Source organism: Hakea prostrata, chromosome 6 (assembly GCF_041222555.1).
Source record: "Hakea prostrata isolate BN-2017 chromosome 6, UWA_Hpros_2, whole genome shotgun sequence".
In the NCBI taxonomy this organism is placed as follows: domain Eukaryota; kingdom Viridiplantae; phylum Streptophyta; class Magnoliopsida; order Proteales; family Proteaceae; genus Hakea; species Hakea prostrata.
This window is the reverse complement of record NC_142605.1, coordinates 34,881,338-34,904,518: the sequence shown is the minus strand read 5'-3', so window position 1 is coordinate 34,904,518 and position 23,181 is coordinate 34,881,338. Positions and strand designations below refer to the sequence as shown.

Here is a 23,181-nt window from a genome sequence, read left to right as displayed (position 1 = left end):
TAGTTATGTTATCGATCCGTCACCATCGGATTGGTATCAGCTATCAAGTTGTTCCCGTCCCTCGTTTTGCCTCGTTTGGTATCGTCCCTCGTTTGAAAAGCTACGGCACAAGTAGCCGTGACGGTTCAGATCGCGTGTTACACCCGCTGCTGGTTCATGTTGCAGGTAGCGTAAAGCGATATGCAATAATATTTTAAAGAGAAAAAATACGTCTAAGCTCCCCAGATCTGATATTCAATTCTTTCTACCACTCGTCTCCTGTTCATTGGTGTTGCAGGGTTGGCATATAAATAAAGTGACATCAACTCTTATTTTAAAAGACAAAAATAATTTTATGTATTACACAATTAGTATTACAATACTCCCGAATTGTAAATTTACTTGCTTACCCCTATATAGTGGCAGATTCCAATGCCATCAATTTTGATAAGGAGAAAACAATATTTTTTTCTTCTTCTAATCTTCCCCCTCTCTCTTGTATAACCCCATCTGCTTTGTGTCTACTGCTGTTGTTGTTCTTCTAATGATACCTTCTAGCTTTTCCTCTTCTTTGTGTCCTCCCAATCTTTTCCATACCATTTGTCTCACTCAAAGGTAGATTGTCTAGAGTTCTTTCATTATTTGCAAAGGCTTCTTTGAGACTATCCGAGGTTGTTTCATCATATACCAATCAAATACATAGCGCACACCTTGTTATGCCAAAATATTTCATAAACATTCAGGCTGGTATGAACTGTTGTGAACCATAGATAACTTGTCCCGGTTTAGCCGAATGGTTGGATTGATACTTTCCAAAATTCACTTCTCGAATCAACCCATTATCAGTTCTCAGAGTCATGCTATTAGTTGGCATGGCTCACACGAGGGAGTGAGTGCTAAGTGGACTTTTCGAGTATAACTTTTTGGCAAAAGCTCAATCATGTATGAAACAGTCCTTATAAAGTGACATGCACATTAGAACATTAAATTCAATATTTAATGCTCTATATTTATATATTCAATGAGCTAATCTTATCAAAGAGATACACTAATATGTCTAAATCTCTTGATATTGCTTCTAGCAATTTTGCTAACGAGATAGATGAGACATATCACATCTAAAGAGTACATTTGTTCGAATTCCCTGCAAGCCTCATAAAGAGAGCACCAAACCAAGGCTTTTCGTGTAAATTTGGTTTTGGTCTTGATATCCTCTCTAAGATTGGATTTGGCGATCGAATGACTAAGGATTATCTCCTCCATGGTGTTTTGTTCATCTATAATAATGGACATGTGGGTTTTCACCTAAAAGGAAGAAAAAAACCCAACATTAATTATGCAACCACCAAACATAGCTGCATCTCTTTCAGCATTTACTCCTCCTTAAGATGAATTGTATTACCCATAATCTAACTTCACCATCAAAGGTGGTTGCTTGTCTACGGAGACAGCCACGATCTCACCAGTTTTTTTCTGTTGACAAATTTATGGTTTGAAGCATTCATTGGTTGAACCGGAGTAGAGAGATTTTGGATCAACCAACCCTTAAAAGAAAAAAAAAAAACTCTTAAACTGTTATTTAATTTTCAAAACCAATGGGACTTGGTATTTCTCATTTTTTTTTTTTTTTAGTTTGAAAATAACACATTGAGAGAGTCAATGAAGCAGGTTCAAATATTGAAAAATATTGAGTGACTTTTTTTAGGTTTACGTACAAATGTCATTGTCTATTTTTCAATGTCTACTATTGTTTGCACTACCAAGAAGAAAAAACGCACCGACATTTGAAATTCTATGAAGTATGAACTACTTAATGCAACGTTAAATTTGTGTTATTTGAGAAGCTTCAGTGTTTGCATAGAAAAATTGTATTTCAATCTTGATTTTTCACAAAAGATTGTCATATTGTTATACTCTTTTTATGTTCTTTGTCATGTACTGCCAATTTATCTTATACTTTTTTTTTTTTTTTTGTAAGAAATTTCCATTAACAGAAAGAAAGAAAAAATAACCCGAGAAACAATTTAGGCAATTGGAGAGCATGACTCCTGAAGCCAAGGAATGGAAATAGGCCAAATCGTCATACACAGGATGGACATGACCCTCCTTATCACTCTTAGAACAAAACAAAAGGAGCACGAGAGGAAAGATGAGCATAACTCCCTAATATCCTCCACCAGAGGAGCTAAGCATAGGGGAGGGGAGTTGGAAGCACTGTTTATATATTGAACCAGTATTTTACAATTTGACTCTACTAGAAGATGATTACAGTCTTCTGAAAGTGCAAACATCAATCCAGCTCTCATAGCGAGAGCTTCCCCTTCTACCACTGAGTTGCATAGCACCGATTCAGAGACTGCCTGTAAAATTTCTCCTTTATGATTTTGCAGAACATAGCCGACACCACCTTTGCCACTTCCTTTACACCAAGACACGTCTGAATTCAACTTTAATTTACTTGAGGCGGAGGTTCCCATTGCCGTTAATTTTCATCAGGTTTAATTTATTTATCACTTCTCCACCTCCCGTTGTCTTGATTACCTCAAACTCAGCATGTTTTTTTTGGGCTGCCTCAATAATTTTTTTTGAGGTAATTTGTTTTCTCCCAAAAATCCTGTTATTTCTTGCAATCCAAAGGTGCCAAACAATAAAAGAACATAGGTTGAGTATTGATTTGCTTACCTCCTTTCTGATCCCTTTTATAGTGGACCAACTTTTGATCCATTCTGTTAGTAATGGGGCTTGCTCAAGTAGACTGTATGTAATTGAGCTACCAAATCATACATGTTTTGCAATTGGACACTAAAAAACAATGTTATGCATAGTTTTCCAGACTGCACCCACAATACAAACATGAAGGATCAATTTGAATCTGCCTTCAAACCAGCTCTTCACCCATTGTTACACCCCGTGTGCACGCTCTTCATAGGAAATTTCTAATCTTTGGAAGTGTCTGGCAGCTCCAAATATTTTTCCATAGAACATCTTCAACTTGTCTCCGACTTCTAGATGTGCTCGGTTGGTTTTCTAGCTTTTCCTCTTCAAGATTCTTTAATAGATGATATGCGGATTTACACGAGAAAAGCCCATTATTTGCTGCCTCCACACCAACTGATCATCTCGATGGAATATGCTCAGCCTAATTCCTTGAATTGCCTTACTTTCCTCTGGATAAAATAGTGAATTGAGTAGATCAATCTTCCAACATCTATGATCTTGGTCAATCAGTTCTGAGACACGTTCAATTGAACACCCTAATGGCCGCTTGATCTTCAAAGAAACTCTCCTCTCTTCCACGGGTATCCATGGGTCTTCCCACACCTTTATATTGACCCCATCTCCCACTCTCCCTCTGAGACCTTTTAATAGTATGTTTTTACTTGGATAATTCTTCTCCATGCCCATGAAGGGTTTCCCCCAACATTGCAGATAAAAAATATGAGTTTACCAGTAATATTCGAGAGTCTGAAAAAGTTTTCAAGCCAACTTCATCAAAAAGGCCATGTTCTGTAATTTTATCTTATAGAGTGCATACTATATTATGATTTTATTTTAAAATAAATGGATAAGATATAGCTATATAAAAGTCTCCACTAAATGTTTTTTATACATTATATGATGACGTGTATACATGTGCTTAAACATAACTGTGCCTTTAATGTTTCACCAAAAAAACCATTCCCTTTATGATTGAAATGCCCCACATGTTTTTATTTTCACTTACCAAAAAAAAACATGTTTTTATTTTCTAAGCAAACGTTGATCATTTATAAATCCTAGATGACCCAATTTTTTTGACTTTGTTTTCAAAATATAATTAATAACATTAAAAAATGGAGCAACATGTGCCTATGAGAAGTTGAGAATTTGTTTTGGATAGAATTTATACATCATTGTACAAAAAGCATTTTCATGTTTTGTTCCCTCTTTCTCTCTTCTCTAACTCTTGAGTTTATGGTTTGACACAAGCAATTTGGTTTTTTTTTTTTTTTTTTTGGATGAGGTTCATCGGACCACCCGATACTCCTCAGGGAGATTTTATATATATATAATTAATGCCGCTGAACAGGTGCGAACCCAAGACCTCCCCTAGGGAAGTTGAGCCTTTAACCGCTTTGGTTTGGCAGCCCCTTGTCTCTAAAGCTTCAGCAATGGGAGGATCTCAACCTTCAACATTAGGTCCAATCCTGGGATTTATGGAAACAAGTGGGTAAGGCGAGAGCCGAGGAACTACAAAGCATGGCAATGTTCATCAACTGGGCGATCTGGCTTGCTTGAAATGAGTTCATCCATGAAAGTAAGCTTTCTACTCCTATGGAAGTTCTACATAGAGCATTAACATTACATGGGGAATACTGGAGAGCGAATGCAAGAACAGAACCTCAAGTTATAAATGTATTTCTACATCTTGGACCCCCCATCTATCAATTTTTTCAAAATCAATTGCGATGCTTCATGGAGGAAAGGCTCTACAGATGGTGGAGTGGGTATCATTTGTAGGGATGTAAAGGGAGATCCTATTTTTGTGATTTCTGAAATGTTGGATTTCTGCAATGCCAAAGAGGGAGAAGCTCTTGCATTAGATGTTGTTTGGCTGAAGCTATGCAATTGGGACTTGACAATATTCAATTAGAATCTAATTGCTTGGAGGTAGTTGGACCAATGTCTAAAGGTAATTTTGTAGGCCATATTGTAATCCAGCCCATTCTGGATATATCAAATGGTTAATGAGTCAGTTTGGGACCAGCCAAATGAGGTATGTTTCTAGGATGGCTAATACCATAGCCGATAACCTAGCTAGGAGGGCTTTGTCTTTTGGGAGTGTGACTTTGCCTATTTCCACTCCGTGGGTTCGGGATCTTTGTAACTTGGACTTCACGAGTTCTACTCCTCAATAAATTTATTATTTACCAAAAAAAAAAAATGCTTGAGCTTATGGGATTTTTATTCATTCTATGTGGATATTCATCCGAGCACAACACCTATACTAAGAGCATCCAACAGCTATAATATACTTGTTTTTCCAAATATTACTTTTGTTCTTCTTCTTCCTTGAGACTTTTTCAATTTACAAAAGTTAATCCTTATCTCTCCCGATCGAGAAGAATCCCTCCTAGGGTGTTACAAGTTATGGAGTTTTATCCAGAGTTTGAGTTATGATCTTCTTAAAAAATCTCAGGAAAAATATTTCAGATTTGTGAGAGGAAATTTAATTTTTCAAAACTCAAAAACCAGTGGTTGAGAGGGCAACTCCAAATGTGAAGTAAGCATCCGTATCTTATTGATGAAATGAATATTTGAAATTCAACAGATCCTCTGTTTTCTTCTTCTTTTTTCTCTTTATTGTGACAAAATTGAGATAAATTAATTTTTTACCATATAAATAACTCTTCTCATATATTTCATTCTTTTCTATAGATATGGATTTTACCAACTAATAATAGTAATGCCTGACCCTTTAATCTAGTATACAAATATACAAAACCATATGAATTTATTAATGTACTATTTTTTTCTATTTAATTTATCAAATTAAGTTTTATCAATTCATTCATAGATTTAATTGATGTCATTGAATCCTATGTCAAAATGTAATGTAATACAGGAGGCGTCTGTTTACCTTCATATGTCAGATATGCGATATGACACGAATATTATAAATATCAACTAATTTTCAATCCTTGATACATGTGTATCCTTGACATACTGAATTTTATTTTTTTTGTTAAAGACATACTGAAATGACTATCATTATTGGTATCAAATCAATAGCAATTTATTTATTTATTTTTTGGGAAACCAAATCAATAGCAATTTATACAAGCTAAATCTTCTAATCGATAATTTGGTCAAAAAAATAATTTCAGTTTCATGTTAATGAATTTATCTCTATCAACATCTTTGTTCTCATTCCCAAATTTATCACAATCAAACCAATAGCGATTCATACAAGCAAAATATTCTAATTGATAATTAGGCCAAAGAAAGAATTTCAATTTCATGTTAATGAATTTATCTATATCAACATCTTTGTTCTCATTCTCAAATTTATCACAATTCCTTACCTTGTTTTTATTCTAGCGTCTAAACAACAATGTCAACGACGGATAATATGAAATCTATGGCAGGAAAACTATCAAAATTGGGAAACTTGCTTAAGGTTTTGAGTTTTTTTATTCCAATTACAAGGAATCCTTAATTGGGGTTTCAAATAACAAAATTTTCTTTGAGTTAGAGTTAAATGATTTTTCCTCAAGAAATCTCAGGGTAAAAGGTCAGAAGGATCACTGACTTAAAGTTTTTTTTTTTTTTTTTTTTTCCTGGTTGGGAGAAATAGAAAAAAAAGTTCCTAAACCTGCTTCCATGGGAATCTGGATTTTACTTTTCTATTTAAATCCAATTGTCGATGTTAGGTTTAGTGTTTCTTCTGATTGAGAGAAAATAAAGGTTGATTCGTGTAATTTTAGAAAGTACAAAAGTAGATTATTGTAATATTCATAACTTTTTAAATATAAAAGTAAAACAAATATATATATATATATATATATATATATATATATATATATATATATATATATATATATATATATATATTGGTAAACTACATTTCAATTAGCAAAAAGGCTAGAAAAAATCAAGACATCCTGATGACATGTTTCAAGAATCGAACGAGTAGAATTATACCAACAGTCCTACTATTCACTTTAATTTTAAATATGTTTTAACCGTTGAATGTTCTTAATGATATGCGTCAATGCTCTCACGGATGGATAATCGAGCTTATGAGCCTTAGTTATTGAAATTTAGTCTGATGATTATTTATTTATTTTTAATTTTAATGTATAAAATTCAAATCTGGACGTCCAAAATTAATTGTTTGGATTTTCTGCGAAAATTAACAGTGTGAATTTCAAATTTTTTTTTTGTAAACAAATTATTTTATCGACGTCACACATTATTGTAAAATGCAAGATGAGTCGATGACGCATTAAGAACCGTCGATCTTTGTAAAGCATAAGCAACTCTCCATTTAGATACCCCTTGGCGCTACCGCAGATAGCCGGTTCAGGCAAATTTGTCAACCGGTGCAGCCAGTCACTCCCTCGCTGCTATTCCCGCGAAGTATATAACAAGCGCCGTCGAACTCTACTGCGACGAGGTCGCTGCGGAGTCCGGACGTTACGAGATGAATGCGCCTTGTATAGCTCGCTTGTAGTCGAGGTCAGTGTTTGCTTATTTACTTCACCATTTTCTGCTTTCATTCTATCATTAAGATCCCAATTCTTTCTGTACTCGGAATTCAGAAGTTGCTTTGAGCCACTCCTTCCCACAATTAGGAAAGTTGTCTTTCTTTTTTTTTCTTTCTTCGTTTGCTTGTTTTTCTCTTAATGATTTAATGATTTCCTCTGTTTTCTTGTTAGTTTAATCTTATAGTTTCTTGTTTTCTGTATAGGACTGTGATACATTGATGGCTCTCGAGTTTAATTAGACTTCCTAAAGTTCAAAGTGGTTGTTGATAGTTCGATTTCTCGCGGAAATTTGAATGTAGTCAGTGAAATTTAAGCTTTAGATTGAAGAATGGCGTGGCTTCATGTGTTGTCTTGAACAGCCGAATGTGATAATACTCATTTGCTCTCCAAGTGGAGTAATTCTGTGGTCTAACTTTTAACCTATCTTTCTTTGTTTTTGTGAACTCCTTGTTGGAAGTTGTGCGAGTAGAAGAATTAGGGTTTATTGTTGGAATTGTTAAGATTTGATTTGCACTATGAGTTTTTATCGTCATTTCTTCAGTGGTCTGAGACGGTCGAGGTGGTTTCTGAAGTTTCTCATTTCTCGCCATCTCTCTGTACCTCTTCTTATTCATCTGTTACGGTTATGTTAATAGCTGCAATCTTCTCAGTGGAACTTGAAAACTGAGCAGACTTCTGTAACGAGTTTGTTGGACTCGAGCTCATAGATTCACTCCTCTACCTCTTGTGGTCCTGTATTGGTAAAATAACAGTTCGTTTGTATCCACTTGTGGCTGGAGGAGTCCCATTCCTTGTCTCGGTGTTGGATTTAGACTTAACTGAGGTTTCTCTACAGTAGTTCTTTAGCTAATTATTTCCCAAGACTTTAAGGGCTGGCTTTGGAGAGTTACGTGGATTCTAGCCACCATACTGGGGTGTCTCCTGTGGTACCATCCATGGTGGCTGGAGACCTAGTGCAGGCATCCTCGAGCCCTGGCATTATTTTTCAAGTTGATGGGCAATCTGACTTGCACCTGAATTCGTCTTTGGGGAACTTGATAAATTCAATTTCAAGAGGACATCCAAATTTGGGTCCCTTTTGCGGGGAAATGAATCGTACTGTCTTAAACAGTTCAGCAAACTCCGGTCCAAGTGTTGGGGCAAGTTCGTTGGTCACAGACGCCAACTCTGGATTTTCGGGTGGTCCTCATTTGCAGAGAAGTGCAAGCATAAACACAGAGTCTTACTTACGCCCACCTGCATCCCCAATGTCATTCTCCTCTAATAATTTAAGTATTTCAGGCTCTTCTGTAATTGATGGGTCCTCTATGGTTCCGCAGAACTCTTACCAAGAGCAGGGTTCACAACAAGTAAAGCAGAGGCAGCGCCAGCAGGGGGTTTCCTCTGCTACATCCCAACCTCCAGTTCAATTGAGTCCTGTTTCTGTTCCCAGTGATCCACAGATACCCAGCACCACAATCCAGGAGCCTAATAATTTATCCCAGATGTGGAAGAAACCCAGGCTTGATGTTAGGCAGGATAATATAATGCATGAGCAGGTTTATCAACAGTTACTGCAGAGACCAGATTTAATGGGTCACAATCCACAATTACAAGCTATGCTTCAGCACCAGAGACTACGGCAGCAACAGCGGCAACAACAACAAACTTTATTGTCTCTGCCACAGATGCAGCACATTCACTTTCAGCAGCAGCAACAACAGCAACCGCAACTGCAATCGCAACCGCAGCCACAACCACAACTGCAACAGATAAGACACCATCTTCAACAACAGGGCTTGCAGTCAGCATCTTCTATGAAGCGCCCTTACGAGAGTGGTATATGTGCTCGTAAGCTAATGCAATACATGTATCACCATCGTCTTCGGCCAACTGTGAGCTAACAATTTTTTTGCCTTGTATTGTTTTATATACTTAACTGACTGCGATGCTTTGATATCGAGTCACTGTGTCTTGGAATTTTTTTCCATTGTTAGCTATTTAGGGATTTTTTAATATGGGAAGTGCTAACCCTGCTGTCCTTACTTTCTTCCCCCCAGGACAATAGCATAATCTATTGGAGGAAATTTGTGGCAGAATATTTTGCTCCTCATTCTAAGAAAAGGTGGTGTTTATCATTATATGATAATGTTGGACATCATGCTCTTGGTGTTTTTCCCCAGGCAGCTATGGTCAGTTTTTTGTGCCGGCAATATACTGTCTCTATCAGCAGTGGATGTTATTTCTTTTGATAAGTAATGGATGTTTTATATTAATTTCTTTTCTTGCTGTATTTCCTATTTTATATTTGTGGTTATAGGTTTCAACGCATCCATTCATGTCACCATTGATTTGCATCCATTTTTAGACATGAATTTTTCTTCCTTGATTCCTGTTACTTTCCTTGACTTTCCTTTTTGGGTTGGCTCACAAGTGGAAACCGTTGTCATTAATTGTTTCAGGACTCGTGGCATTGTGACATATGTGGCTCTAAATCTGGAAGGGGTTTTGGTAAGTAGACAATTTGTATTTTAATCTGGCAGACTTCTTCTAAATGACTTTGTCCAATTCTTTTGATCAAATGACATTAGGATGTAACTTATGTGGCCCCATATGTTTTAAGTTTTTACCTAAAATTGTAAGGGGTTATTTAGAGATCCTTGCTCTAGGCAATTATTTTATTTTTCACACTCATTCTTTTATCCTCCTTCATGTTAATGCACTTGGAAAATTGACATACTAATTATGTAAACCGAACTTTATATATGTAAAGTAACAAATTCAAACACGAATAAGTACAAACACTTTAACGCAGTTATGATGTTGTGTTTGATTAGTGAACAGCAATATACATATACCATGTCAAAGATACTAAAAACTTAATAGGTAGCCTGGGTATGCTAGTGGCCAGCTCTGTCTCCCTCTTTCCTCCCCCATGGGAATTTTCCCAATGCTCCTATCCCAGCCCTGCAGCACCAAACATCCCCCCCCCTCCCCCGGGGGAAAAAAATCAAAGGGGGAAAAAAGAGAGCAGGGGGAAAGGTCAAGATGTTAGCTCCAGGTAAGTAGCAGTGTGCCCAATCGTGGGCTAAATTTAAAGTAGAGAAGAAATACAGTGATTGAGGGCTCCAAGCTAGGTATTTTACACTTTTGAGGAAGGAAAAAAAAACAGATGTGATAGGAAAAAATTCTTACATGATCTACTAAGACCATGCATATGCAAGGGAAGCTGCCCCTGGTAACTCCAAGATGGAGCTGGGCGGCTCCTGCGAAGCTGCACCATGCTTCCAAAATTTTCCCTAGCTGCTGAGGTGGTGGTCTCATTCACTAGGCTAGCCGTGAAAATAGAATCAGTAATCAAAGAAATATGTAATGACTTTTTATTTGTTATCATTATGAAACTGTGTTTTATCGCAAGAGATGACTAATTTTTTGTGTTTTATACTGATTGTTTGTGGAACTACCCCTGCTAATGCTAAATGTACATAATCATTTATCAAGTTGCTCCCCTGAAGCTCCACCACCACCATCTTACTTTACTGTTACGTCACATACACTGTTTACTTGTTGGCTGAACACAATGTTTCTAAAGAATGTTCTTATCATAGTTTGATTTTGATGGCTGATATATCTCTCCCTTTTTCTCTTATTTCTGTTTGGCTTTTGGACAGAGACTACTTTTGAAGTACTCCCTCGGCTTAATAAAATCAAATTTGACAGTGGTGTTATCGATGAACTTCTGTTTGTGGACCTGCCACGCGAATGTAGGTTTCCTTCAGGATTAATGATGCTGGAATATCAGAAAGCTGTTCAAGAGAGTGTCTACGAGCAACTTCGTGTTGTTCGTGAGGGTCAACTTCGTATTATATTCACTTCTGATCTGAAAGTAAGAATATACAGACACGCCCCATATAAATATATTTATTCTTATTGGGATATTGTTTGACCTCTTACACCGATAACTCATTCTCTCCAGATATTATCCTGGGAATTCTGTGCACGGCATCATGAGGAACTTTTGCCTCGCAGATTAGTAGCACCACCGGTACTTATTTTTGTTGCTTTCAATTTTTTCGATTGATGGAGTGCCTGAATAATCAAAAGGTGGCAATTGTATCACTTGCATAGTAAGTTTAAATTTGATGTTACTGTCTCCACATGTTATTCTAATAGAAAGCGTAGTCGAACTGTAGTGCAATTCCTTTTATGTGGTAGTGATGTAGCCTCTATTGAATGAGGGCCTGTCTTCCAAGACCTTCTAGGAGAACCAACTCCAATGTGACAGAGAAACATCTTATGGATATGGGGTGAACATTTTAGAGATGGGGAATTTGGGTCTGCAGATGTCGAATGAGCTGAAACTTGGCGGTAATATGGGTAATGATATAAGAATATAATCCCCAAAGTTTGGTTGGGTTTGAGTGGTTAAATCAGAAGATATGAAGGTTCTTGTTTTGGGGGTGGGTTTTCAGAAGAAGAAAAAATGAAATAAAAATAGAAGGTGAGGTAGAAGGGGAATTGGGTATGCTGGCTGCCACTTGCAATCGATTAGGAGCGTTGCTTAATGACGTGGAGATGGTGGACTGATCTGAATGCTGGCTGGACCAGAGTCATAGAGGAATCTCAGCTTGGCTTTACTAGAGATCTTTTCACATTAGGACCTGGGGATCCCTTCCCACTGCTGGGGCATGTTATTCTCTGAGAACGCTAAATAGATGAATTTATTAATAATCTGAACTATGTAGCTATTACATACGATGGGTGGCTGTTTATAGCCTTAACAAATACTCGTTTATAGTTAAGTGGGAATCCTTGTTGTATTTTAACAACTGACCTGGATTTTAAAACAAACTCTAATTGGACTTGGGTTTTAAGTTCAACCCTTATGAGGATTCTCCATCAATTATAATAATGACTAATTAAATAATAATTAAACAACATACACTAGCCTTAATGAGGATTAATAAAATGTTATGCATCAGCTGTAATAAGGGCTAATGAAATACTATGTATAAACTCTAATAAGGATTAGACAACAATTGAGAACTGAGTGTTGGGAATTTTCGTACTCAACCAGCTAATCCATGTCTTAGGTTCATCAAGTCAGGCGATTACATAAGAAACCTATCCAATGGAGGCTGTAAATCTATATGACCCAACTCCTAGGTCTATTCCTAGTCAACAGAACCTAATATGGGGTTGGATCTGCATCAGGTTGAAGACACAAGGAAAGACCTTACTGTCATTCATTTCTGATTAATAGCCAACTAAAGTTCTTGCGCAAAGTAAGAAACTGTAGTCAGTTTGCAGCATATACATCTTACCATCTAGAAATGCTACTAAATTACAGAACTATCAGTAATCCGATAGGCCTTAAATCTCCAATATTTGGGATTACAGAATTGGCTCATTAAAACCCAAAATACTGAGACCATAGTCCATAAAAACTACTTGACCCTCAAAGTTAAACATGTTGGTCCAGTCCAATGGTTTGGTTTGCTGGTGGCCTTCTTGTTCTTCTAAGTTTCATTAATCTGGTACTACTTTTTTTTCCTTATAATTTTGAAGCATTTTCCTTCTTAAATGATTGGGTGGCACAATCACGTCAACGGAGGCCTTTAAATGCCCGGAGAAGTGATTTAATCCAGATTGAAGGAATTAGAAGAACTAGGAGCAGCGCTAGGATAACCTTAGGAGAATTGGTGAAAGGATATGCATTGCTTAGGCCTTGTATCTAGTATGACCTTAAATAGAGCTGATTGGAAAGCAAGGATTATGTAGCCAACCCTATTTAGTTGGGACAAGGCTTCTTGTTGTTGTTGTAGTAGCCAATCAAAAAGATATTGATCTGCATAAAATAATCACTTCATACAGAAAAATTCTCGTTGAGTAAATTTTGGTAGGGCTGCATTCAGGGAATTTCAAGAATATTTTTATTAGTGACCGATGTAGGGTAGGTTTGAATATAAGACTGTCACCCAAGGATGACACTGCAACAGTACCAAATATGTTTTTCAAGCGCCAACAAATTAGTAAGGAAACTCTGAGACAGAACAAGATAGAAGCAGATTAGGAATAGAAACTGAGTAAATAGTTAACCATATCACCGAGTATAATTGATTCAAGTGCTTGAACAGTGCTTTTATGATGGAGAACAAGTACTGAAAATCTAAATTATTGCTGAAGGTTGAAAGAAGAGATAAGGCAGCAGTTCCTAAATTGGTAACTGGGATGCTGCAGACCACAGTGGTCTAGAGATGGAGATGCTGTATTTGAAGTTTGTAATATTCTGATGGGCAGGAAGAAAGTTGTGATTAGGTTTTGGGGCCTACATATTATTAAGCATTCTTTTATACCACCACTTTAGAACTCTACTTTGGGCTTTATATCGCAGCCAAACTACCAAAAGCTAAAGCCCATCCTAAAGCTACATTAAATACTTGCTCAAATCCTAATGGGCCATCAGTATTCCCTCCTTAGAAAAGACATTCTCAATTTTAGATTGACTCTACTACCAAGAATTTTCATCCACCCCCATAGAAATCCAATTCTGAGCCTAGACAATTCAGCCCAGTAAATACAAAGCCAGACCATTCTGATGCTGTAACCTAGCCTAAATTTAAGCTGGTCCTTAAACTGTGCTTCAATGAAAAGGCCACATTGAGCTTGTGTATAGATCCTGATGAATTAAGACAGTGTTGGTCAAACTTTCTGATTTCAATGTTTTTTGTTGTTGTTGGGGGGGGGGGGGGTTGGGGGAGTAAAATAGTTTTTGAGTGCTGGGAAGTTTCATCTTAAGGTTTTAACTTCATAATTAGTATCAATTTCTGGTTTACCAGACGTGAAGTGGTCAGAATGCCTCGAGTTTTCATGGTTCATTTCACTTGGCTTGCACATGTTAAATGTTGCCTAATATTGGCCAAAGTTTGATGCACAAACCTTGTGCTTATTTAAGTTTTATCTGTCATCAGATTCAGGTACTTCTATGTCTTCCTTTTCCAGTGTCTTACTGTTTATACTTCTGGATCCTTGTTGTACTACTTGGGTTTCTCCTCATTGGTGTCTTATATCATTGGATTTTTACACAACCTGTATATTGCCATTTGATTGAACTATACTGTTAAAGATTAGGTGTTCGACACTGTAGTATGATCTTGTAAATTGAAAAATGCCCATATACTTGCAGGTGAACCAGTTACTGCATGTCGCACAGAAATATCAAGGTAGTGTTACTGAAAGTGGGCCAGATGGTCCGTCAACTCAGGATCTACTGAGAAACTGCAACATGTAAGGAGGACTCTCTGGAGCTTTAATAGAATATTTTTTTCATTTAGTTTTTGTTGCAAAACTCAAAAGTAGGGACTTGATTCAAGTGTAAGAAAATGCACATAGGAATCCATTTTGCATGGCAGACGAATGTGAAAATCCACAGTATTGCTGAACAATCGATTCTCCACCCAACCCAACAACCCCACGGGGAAGAAAAAAAAAGATAAAAAAAAAACCTAGTGAAGAACATTAACTTGAAGCTTGTTCTAAAGTTGACAGTGGTTTTATCATCATGTTCTCAGCTTCAACCTCTCTGATCTTAGGAATATTTTATCAACTGCTACTGTTTAGAGATTGGTTCTGTATTTCACTTAGTTTATCAGCACATATGCATGGTGACTTTGATTGTTTACATTTATAGTATGCTGGTCAGTCCTTATAATTGAGGGTGTGTGCCATATTTACTTGGATCCGGCTCCTCTCCAATTTCCCTGCCTGTATCAACTCCCCCAATTTAACACATGCAGAGGTGGCCTCTACCCTGAGCAGGTTTTTGAGCAGGAGTAGGGCAGACATTTCACTCATCATATGTGAGGTTGGGGGGAGTTGGGACTGGCAGGGTATTGATGAGTCTGATCCTATTTGCTTTGGGGATTCCATTTATCTCTTGGATGTGCATTTTATCTTCTACATGCGAGTAGAATTTTGACTTCGATGTGTACCTGATTATGAGTCTGGTTTCATTTCTGTGCTCCCATCTTCTCTTTTAAATGTTAGGTTTCTGACAGCTGCACAGCAGCTAACAAAGAATTTGGAGTTACAGTCACTGAATGACTTGGGATTTTCTAAAAGATATGTCCGGTGCTTGCAGGTATCTTGTGATGTTATGATGCACTTCCTTGTGAACCTAATCTTTGTTCCATCTTTTTTTTTAACTGCCTATGTGCTTGTTTGTTTTGCTTACAGATATCCGAAGTTGTAAATAGTATGAAAGACATAATGGATTTCAGCCGGGAGCACAATATTGGACCTCTTGGTAATTTTTTTGCTTACTAGATATTTTATGTACTGAATAATATTTGGTGGTGGATTGGCAATTACCCATTTGTGGTCATCCTTTCATTGCTTTAATGGCAAATGTATAGTAGCAGTATCTTGAGTTTCAAATTAAATGGTGCCTTAGTATGAGAAAGAAGGTTGTTTAGACTTGGAAGAGCATATGATTAATATTTGTCTCCTATACCTAAGATTAATATTTGTCTCCTATACCTAAACCTGCTTTTGATGGCATCGTTTCAAACACCATTTCCTTATGACTGAAACTTATCATGTTTATCTCAAGGTGGAAATAAGAGAGTCCATGGTTCTAATGAGAGGAGTTTCTTATGTTCCTGAACAAATGTAGGCATCCCTCTCTCCAATGTTCAGGCATTAGGTGTTCTGACTGGTTCTTAGTTTATGGTTGGTACAGAAGTCTGTTTTGAACCTCATAGATTTGAGTATAAATTTATGAATATTATCATTCCAGTAGCCTTCTCAAAGATGACTCCTTTTGCAGAGAGTGTGAAGAATTATCCTCGGCAGGCTGCTGCAGCCAAGTTGCAGAGGCAAAAGATGAAGGAAATGGAGCAGCTAGCAAGTGCTCGAGGTCTGCCTAGGGACCGTGACACGCTTAGCAAGCTATTGGCAATGCATTCAAGTTCACTGAACAATCATATGAACAGAAATCACACAGTTAGCAGCGGAGACTTGAATGGATCCGTTCAGGCTGTTGCCCAGTGCAGTTATCAAAACTTGCTTAGACAGAATTCTACAAGTTCAAACCCTAATGTGTCACAAGAAGAGGTAGATGCTTCTTCCTCGGGTTCTAACCTGGTACAGTCTTCTGTGTTCCAACACACTGGGTCTTTACCTTTATTATTGATGCAGAATGTACCAGTCAATGGCTCGGCAAGTCTCCATCAGCACCAGTTAGTGAATACTAATGGTAACCTAATCATTCAACAGAACTCTCCTCAATCCTCCCAAGGCTACCAGGCCTTACCACCTCGTATAATTCAGCAGCTGTTGCAAGAGATGATGAATAATGGATCTGCAGTACAACAGCATCCACCACCACTGCCACCTTCACAGCAGCAACAACAACTACCACAACAGGCTCATGTGGAGCAGAGTGCAAATGGGACTGTGGGGGACGATGTCATTTGTAGTGTCAATAGAGCTGTTGGTGGTGGAATGCATGTGCAGGCTGGAGGCACCAGGCTGGTGGGTACAGGGTTAGGGTTTGGGAACAACTCTGTTGTAACCCTTGTTGCTGGTGCATCAACAAGTGCAATGGGGATGACTCCAAGCAGGAGTAACAGTTTCAAGGCTGCCTCCAACAGCAACTTTTCTGCGGTTGGTGGAAACAATAGCTGTAACCAGAGAGCTTCTGATACGAATTTGCCCCAGAATCCAAGTCTCCCGGAGATGGTCCAGGATGTACCTCATGAATTCACAGAGAATGGGGTTTTTAATAATGAACCCGTTAGGGGCATAGACCATTCGTGGGAGGCATGACTGACCAAGTAAATATTCAGTAGTTGTAGAGACCATTGTTGGGTAGTAGATTGTACAGGAGCTTGTCAGTCTTTCAATTGCTCACCTCTTCCCCCCCCCCCCCCCCCTTTTTTTTTTTCTTTTTTTTTTTCATTTTCCTTAGCCGCCTTATAGATGCTTAGGTTTGCAGTTTTTTCCATTCTGCAAGTATTGTTTTTTAAATTCTTCTTTAATTTCTGACACAGCTTGAATGATGCGTTAGTACTTAGCATATAGGATTTAGTATGTGGTGGTTGTGACTTGTGAGTAAAATCCTGTTCTACTCTTTTCTTGGTTGTTTGACGTGGCAAGTATTACTATACTAGGAGAAGAGTTTATTTCAGAGCGAGGAAGTGTGTGTGCCATACTCACGAGTTGCTACCCATTAAAGTGTACTGTGCCATAGGTTGGTCCTGATTCGTTTAATATTGCACGGTGAGATCTTTGAAAACTTTTAGCCATGCTAGTTGGGTGAATGTATCGATTTGACTAATATCACTTTCGCAATGGATCATATTGCACGGTGAAATCTTCATTGGAAATTCGTTGCTTTAATGGCTAATTACAAATCTCGATTTGGCTTTCACACGCTCTTTTACATTTTTGGCACCCCGGCAAACCGTATGAGAGGATGATTCTGTTTGGGAGACTGAACAGACTTGTACAAGCCAACAAGAACCTGAATCCAAAGGAGCTGAGTGGATCTACAAGAGGTCATTTGAAAACCCTAATTATTACCCAGAAACGAAAACAAAAGAAGAAAGAAAAGAATGAAAACCCTGGAAATCTACTTTCTCCACCTAGGGTGAAAAATGGCAAAATAGTGCCGATAAGTAGACTCAAAACCACTGACATCTGACACAGGCTGTTTGGAGACTTTGACCTCATACTACAATTACAATCCACCAATCACTCTGCAGAGCCCACCCCTCTTCTAGAACTATAAGACAACAACAAACAGCAGAACAAGCATCCAGTTCAAAGAAAATCTCTTCAGATTTCCAACAGGAGCTGTTAATATTACATAACGGCGTGATCATCAGCATGACTTACGAAAAGCTTGACCTGAGGATTAACATGAAAGTAAGAGAAGTAGCCGACCATGGCATCTTCCACAGATCCAGAAACAAGGAACATATACTTCATGTAGTTACAACTAAAGTCAGTACACTTCCAAGGAAGAGTTGCAGAAGGATCAATGTCCGGATCAACCAAGCTAAAGGCGCAAATAATCTATAAAAAAGGCTTATTGCACAGCCATCTCTTCGTCCGATTCATAATCACCATCAGCAGCAGCATTCCCCAGCAATGTATTGATAATCATTTGCTCCCAACCCCTCACACCTCTTTGCATTAACCTAAACACACGCAGACGAGAGGGCACATTTGATTCATCCTCAGCTGCTCTTGCAGGAGACACATTATCCTCAGCCTGAGGGTTGTACTTCAGTATGCACTTTCCAGACTTTCCAGGGCGATCAATGATTTCAACATCGAATGTCGGTAAGAGTGGACGACCAACAACTTTAACATGGGAGACGCTAATAACAAAACATACAAATTTAAAGATCATATATAATTTTATAGACATAGAAACAAAATAAGACAAATTAAACATGTTATCAGGTAATACCTAAACTATGTGCTTAGCAATGCCAAAATTAATGGGTAGCGACAAGGCATGGCAAGTTCAGTTGTTGAATATCAAAGAAGCCTAGATTGGTTGTGACAAATTTCAGAATCACATTCAATTATATACACTCATGCATGGCATGCACCCTCTCTATAAGTTCAATTATATAGACTCATGCATGACATGCACCCTCCCCATAAAAGTCAATTATATACACTCACGCACCGCATTATAGTCCTGGACCTCCAAATGCTTTTGGCACTTGGCCAATTTCTGGGCTGAAACTTTATAAAGTGTCTGTACTGGCAAATTCGACCCTGTATACAGCAGCAACTAACATCCAGAGCTAATTTATTAGGTGAACCAAGGAAAGCTTGCTCACCGAGCCCACCCCAAACACTTTCCCCCAGCTCCAAAAAAGGAGCACTCACTGATTTGACCTAATGAATCTGAGTTCAAAATTTTGCTTGGCTAACTAGGGCATGAGTGCATGACTCTGGTCATTATTTAGGATGGGGGAACTAACAGTCAAATGAAACAATATATTTTTTTTTCTATATCATTTCTTTTAATAAAGAATCAAGAAGAGACCTGGGTAGAGAAGATTCAACCATCAAGTATGATACAGTTCTAGTTGAAATTCAATCCAAGTGGAACTCTAAGAAAAGTATGGCCACTCACAGGTACCTACCATATGTAATACAAACCATCCATTTGTTGTCTCTGGACCCGACCCAATAGCTCTACCTGCAGAATTCCACCAATACAGAGAACAGGCTCTGGTAGCTTGAACTTTTGCAAACTATTATCCTGCATGATTGAAGTATTATTCAACAGTCCAGAATATTGAGTAGTGTCAATTCCACGAAATTCAGCTACAAGCTAAAAAAGGCTCTAGCGTGGAGGAGAAAAATCATTTACATGTAAGATGCAGTTTTATAATAAAAAGATAACTAAAAAAAGGTCGTCTGTAAAATCTACATATATGTTTACAACCATAATTGCTTGTCATCCTCAAAGCCCACAAACATAGATGACCAAAAACCAAAGGAAAAATCAAAAGCACTTCACAATCTGATAAATATCGTAAAAAAATGCAGAAGCTTGCTTGGTTTCTCCAGATGGAAAACATGGGTGCGTCTGGTAATATGCATCAAACAATAGTTAACTTTTCCACTCTAATCATGGAGGTAATTGCTTTTAGATAAAAACTGAATTATTATTCCATCAGGCTCTTTAGCACCCAAAGTGAAGTGGCAGGCCTTAGGAACTATGTTTCGCCAACCTTCCTCTGAGCTTCCACCTAATAAACCTAATCTGAAATTCATAGATATCAGGGAAGGGAACAACAAGATTTGCATGAAAAAAAGGGGGGGGGGGCAGAGGACCAACCAAGTGCCCTAATTTTTTAATCTGAAAGTGAGAAAAGCCAAATTTTTTCCACATGCTGAAGGGTTCTTGTGTTGGAAGGTCTTAGAAATGAAAAAATTTTCACATTCCAGATATTTCAATAGATAAATAGCAATATTTTATAATTTTGATGGAAAGCTTCTTTTGTGGGTTTGGGAGAGGAGGGGATACATTACTATTATCAACAAACCTGAGGCATTGGGAACTCTGGTGAAACATATGCTGAAACAAAGTTTTCAGAACATCCGTGTCCTCCTGAAGACTCATCCAGGTGATCACTCCCTGATTCTATTGGTTCCTTGAGATGGCCTAATCGAAATCGGACAGCCTTGGCTGAATATATAGGATAACCAACCTGGAAAAAGGCTGGGAAAAAGCAAAAAAAAAAACCAATAACTCGCTAAGGATCAAGGTATACAATGCAAATAAAACCAAGACTATATCAAGAGAGCAACCTTTGAATGGCTGTATGCTGATTTCAGTTATAATACACAGCCTGGAAACCAATCTATAAGTTAAGGTCTCAGGCACTGCAGGATTACTTTCTCCTTTACTTGACCAGTAGGAAGGCCTCCTTGCAACATGGTCACTTGGTTCCAAGGTGTTGTCAATGCTCTCATCAGGATAATTATCAGTACTAGATGCACTGATGGCTTCTGAAATGCAATCTCTTGTCCTTAAGGATTTAAAGCTGTGAGCTAAACAAGCATAAACCCGATGATCCCGTTTTTGACTTTCCCATTCCAGAGTGCTGGTTGATCCAACTTCTATAGGCTCTGCTGGGTTGTTTACTTCCATAACACGTGCAACCCTTGAAATTTCTGGATACATTCTTAAGCACAGGATCTTGCAGAAACCATTTGCAATCACTGCATGGGGAAAAAATTACTTCTAAGAAACATGGAACACTTGAGCTTGTTTCATTTGTCATCAAGCTTCCTAGCTATTAAGATTAAAATCCTCTCACAACCATGGAACACATTATTATTCAGTACTTTGGAAAGACAAAGGGGCAGGGGGTGATTATATGCCTTATATTCTCATTTACCCAAATAAACAAATAAAAAATAGAAAAAGAAAGCAACTGTGATACTGTCATTGGGTGTAAACCAATACGAAATGCTCCAACAAAAACTTAGTTGGATCTCAGTCAACTACATTATCATTTCTCAATTAATGAATGCCACCTTAAATTATGTGTCTGAGCAATGCATTTACCTCTAAAGAATTTCTAGGTACTTGGTACTGCCAGGGGCCATGTGTGTGCGTGCGTTTGTGTGTGTGAGAGAGAGAGGACCAATTTGCTTTTCTTCTTTTTTTTGTTGGGGGGGGGGGGGGGGGAAGGCTTCACATGCAAGGAAGGAAAATAAGTCATTAATCCTCTCCGTGGTTTGACCAAGGCATGGTTGTGATCAAAATCACAAACAAAATCGAAGTACTTAGGCAAAAACCACTGGTAAATGTAAACGACATTAATACTTTATTCAATTTCAGTACAGTTTTTCTTTTGGTAACACAATTTCAGTACAATAATGTATACATATCAGGGAGATGAACATTTTGAACTTGAACTAACACTGACAAAACTGATGATAGTAAAATATGTAATTAGTTTTTTCTGGCAGAGAAATAAAAAAAATTTGAGGTCTGTAATGTTACACCCCAACCAACTGAGACCTGTGCATCGGTACCTTAACTCACATTCATACAAACCAAAGAAAGCAGAAAATTGGGATGTAGATCAATTTACTAAAGTTAGACACCCACCGAATTCCCGCCAAGCACGAGAGACAGCACTAACACGAACAAGATCAGCTGGGTCATCTAAATTCTTCAGAATCTGTATCGACAAGTCCAGTCCAAGCCACGACAGGAAATCGCCACAATCATCCATTGTAAGGAAGGAAACAACGGATGTTTAAGCAAAAACCGCCTTACTGCTTCCAACCTGAAACCTGAAAGTCAAAAGGAAAATAACAAGAAGCATATAAATAAGACTCAGAAAACAGATATTCTAACAACAGACAATTCCTAAAAATGTCAAAGAAGAAACGCACATCAAACAACAGGTATAAGAAGACTATTTGGGGTTTGAATTAGTTGCGGTGTTGGATCAAGTAACTATTTTTCTCGGTCATATCGAAGAAATAAGACATCTAATTTCAAAAAATATTTGATGGGCTATTAGTTTTTTTGAAATAGATAGATCAAAGCTGTCTTCTTTGGATCGAAACCGCGGTGTTGAATGCAGATATGACGACAAAAGATCTAACCCACACAAAAGAAGGGAAAAGGGAGGGGAAAAAAAGATTTTGCATTGGAATTCATGTAAAACACGGTTAAGTAAACGGAGAAAGTGCATTACCTTTGTGTGAGGGTCGAGGAGCAGATCCAAAACCTGTTGCAAGGGGGAAACAAAAAGGAGAAAATGGAAACGATGGAGAGAGAGAGAGAGAGAGAGAAGCAGCGAGCAGAAGGCGATGGATGTTAGAAGCTAAGGCAGTAGAAAGGCCGACACCGACATCTACGGCTACTCCGCCAGCTTTCCTTGCTAGTGAAGCAAAACCGTAGATTCGTAGAGTGGAAAGACAGATCTACCCAACCGATATGTTTCGGGTTTCGATCTTTTCCAGAGACCTCCACAATAAAATAAAACAAAATAAAATTTGCTACTTTATCCATCCATCCAATAGACGGCGAATACTAAGGTGCACAGCCGCGCACCGTTATGCTTCTGCACATTCTCGAAGGGCCCACCGTTGAGTTCGACAATTACCATGAGATCAGAACACACCAACCATGCGGCATGGCGGTTCTACAAGAGTTCTGTTGGACCAAGATATCTATTTAGCTCAGAGAAAATAAATGTCTTGGTAAGTGTCATGAAGACCAATAGACCATGCTATGCGTTTGTAATTCCAAAAATACCCTTTCTATGTTTGAAATGGGTCCTTGTTCTTAGAACGAGAAGAAAATTTCAAATCTTACGGGGTGGTGTAATTGGCAAAGACCAACACTTACACTATGAATTTATTTTGAGATTTTTTTCTTTCATAACCGGATGGAGTTCATCCGGACCAAGTT

The 23,181-nt window shown here is 38.0% G+C and overlaps 2 protein-coding genes across 3 annotated transcripts; one reads left to right on the top strand and one right to left on the bottom strand.

Annotated features, from left to right (window-relative positions):
* The first annotated feature begins 7,140 nt into the window (after window positions 1-7,140).
* LOC149013607 (putative transcriptional regulator SLK2) lies at window positions 7,141-17,132 on the top strand. Of its 2 annotated transcripts, XM_089159074.1 has the most exons (11): window positions 7,141-7,200; window positions 7,433-9,103; window positions 9,269-9,400; window positions 9,671-9,719; window positions 10,880-11,094; window positions 11,185-11,253; window positions 14,395-14,495; window positions 15,255-15,348; window positions 15,444-15,513; window positions 16,036-16,322; window positions 16,407-17,132. In XM_089159074.1, the coding sequence occupies exons 2-11, from the start codon at window positions 8,165-8,167 to the stop codon at window positions 17,034-17,036; spliced, it is 2,586 nt and encodes an 861-aa protein (XP_089015200.1). In that variant the 5' UTR covers window positions 7,141-7,200; window positions 7,433-8,164; the 3' UTR covers window positions 17,037-17,132. The 2 variants fall into 2 exon arrangements, with proteins under 2 accessions (XP_089015200.1, XP_089015199.1); XM_089159073.1 differs by having other exon boundaries at window positions 16,036-17,132.
* A 581-nt stretch (window positions 17,133-17,713) lies between these two features.
* Window positions 17,714-22,600, bottom strand: LOC149013606 (F-box protein At4g00755-like). The gene is made up of 6 exons (XM_089159305.1): window positions 22,463-22,600; window positions 21,865-22,052; window positions 20,553-20,966; window positions 20,288-20,463; window positions 19,379-19,497; window positions 17,714-18,595 (listed from the first exon to the last, which is right to left on the bottom strand). Exons 2-6 carry the CDS (start codon window positions 21,989-21,991, stop codon window positions 18,301-18,303), a joined length of 1,131 nt encoding a protein of 376 aa, XP_089015431.1. The 5' UTR covers window positions 21,992-22,052; window positions 22,463-22,600; the 3' UTR covers window positions 17,714-18,300.
* Between the last annotated feature and the right edge of the window lie 581 nt (window positions 22,601-23,181).

What these genes read in the sequence shown, in the direction of transcription:
- LOC149013607 (XM_089159073.1), top strand. Translation starts at nt 8,165, where the DNA reads ATGGTGGCTGGAGACCTAGTGCAGGCATCCTCGAGCCCTGGCATTATT. An exon ending in CTACTGAGAAACTGCAACAT is followed by an intron (nt 14,496 to 15,254) that starts GTAAGGAGGACT and finishes TTTAAATGTTAG; the next exon opens with GTTTCTGACAGCTGCACAGC. An exon ending in GATATGTCCGGTGCTTGCAG is followed by an intron (nt 15,349 to 15,443) that starts GTATCTTGTGAT and finishes TTTTGCTTACAG; the next exon opens with ATATCCGAAGTTGTAAATAG.
- LOC149013606 (XM_089159305.1), bottom strand. Translation starts at nt 21,991, where the DNA reads ATGGATGATTGTGGCGATTTCCTGTCGTGGCTTGGACTGGACTTGTCG. An exon ending in TCGTGCTTGGCGGGAATTCG is followed by an intron (nt 20,967 to 21,864) that starts GTGGGTGTCTAA and finishes TTCCCCATGCAG; the next exon opens with TGATTGCAAATGGTTTCTGC. An exon ending in CAGAGTTCCCAATGCCTCAG is followed by an intron (nt 19,498 to 20,287) that starts GTTTGTTGATAA and finishes TCAATCATGCAG; the next exon opens with GATAATAGTTTGCAAAAGTT.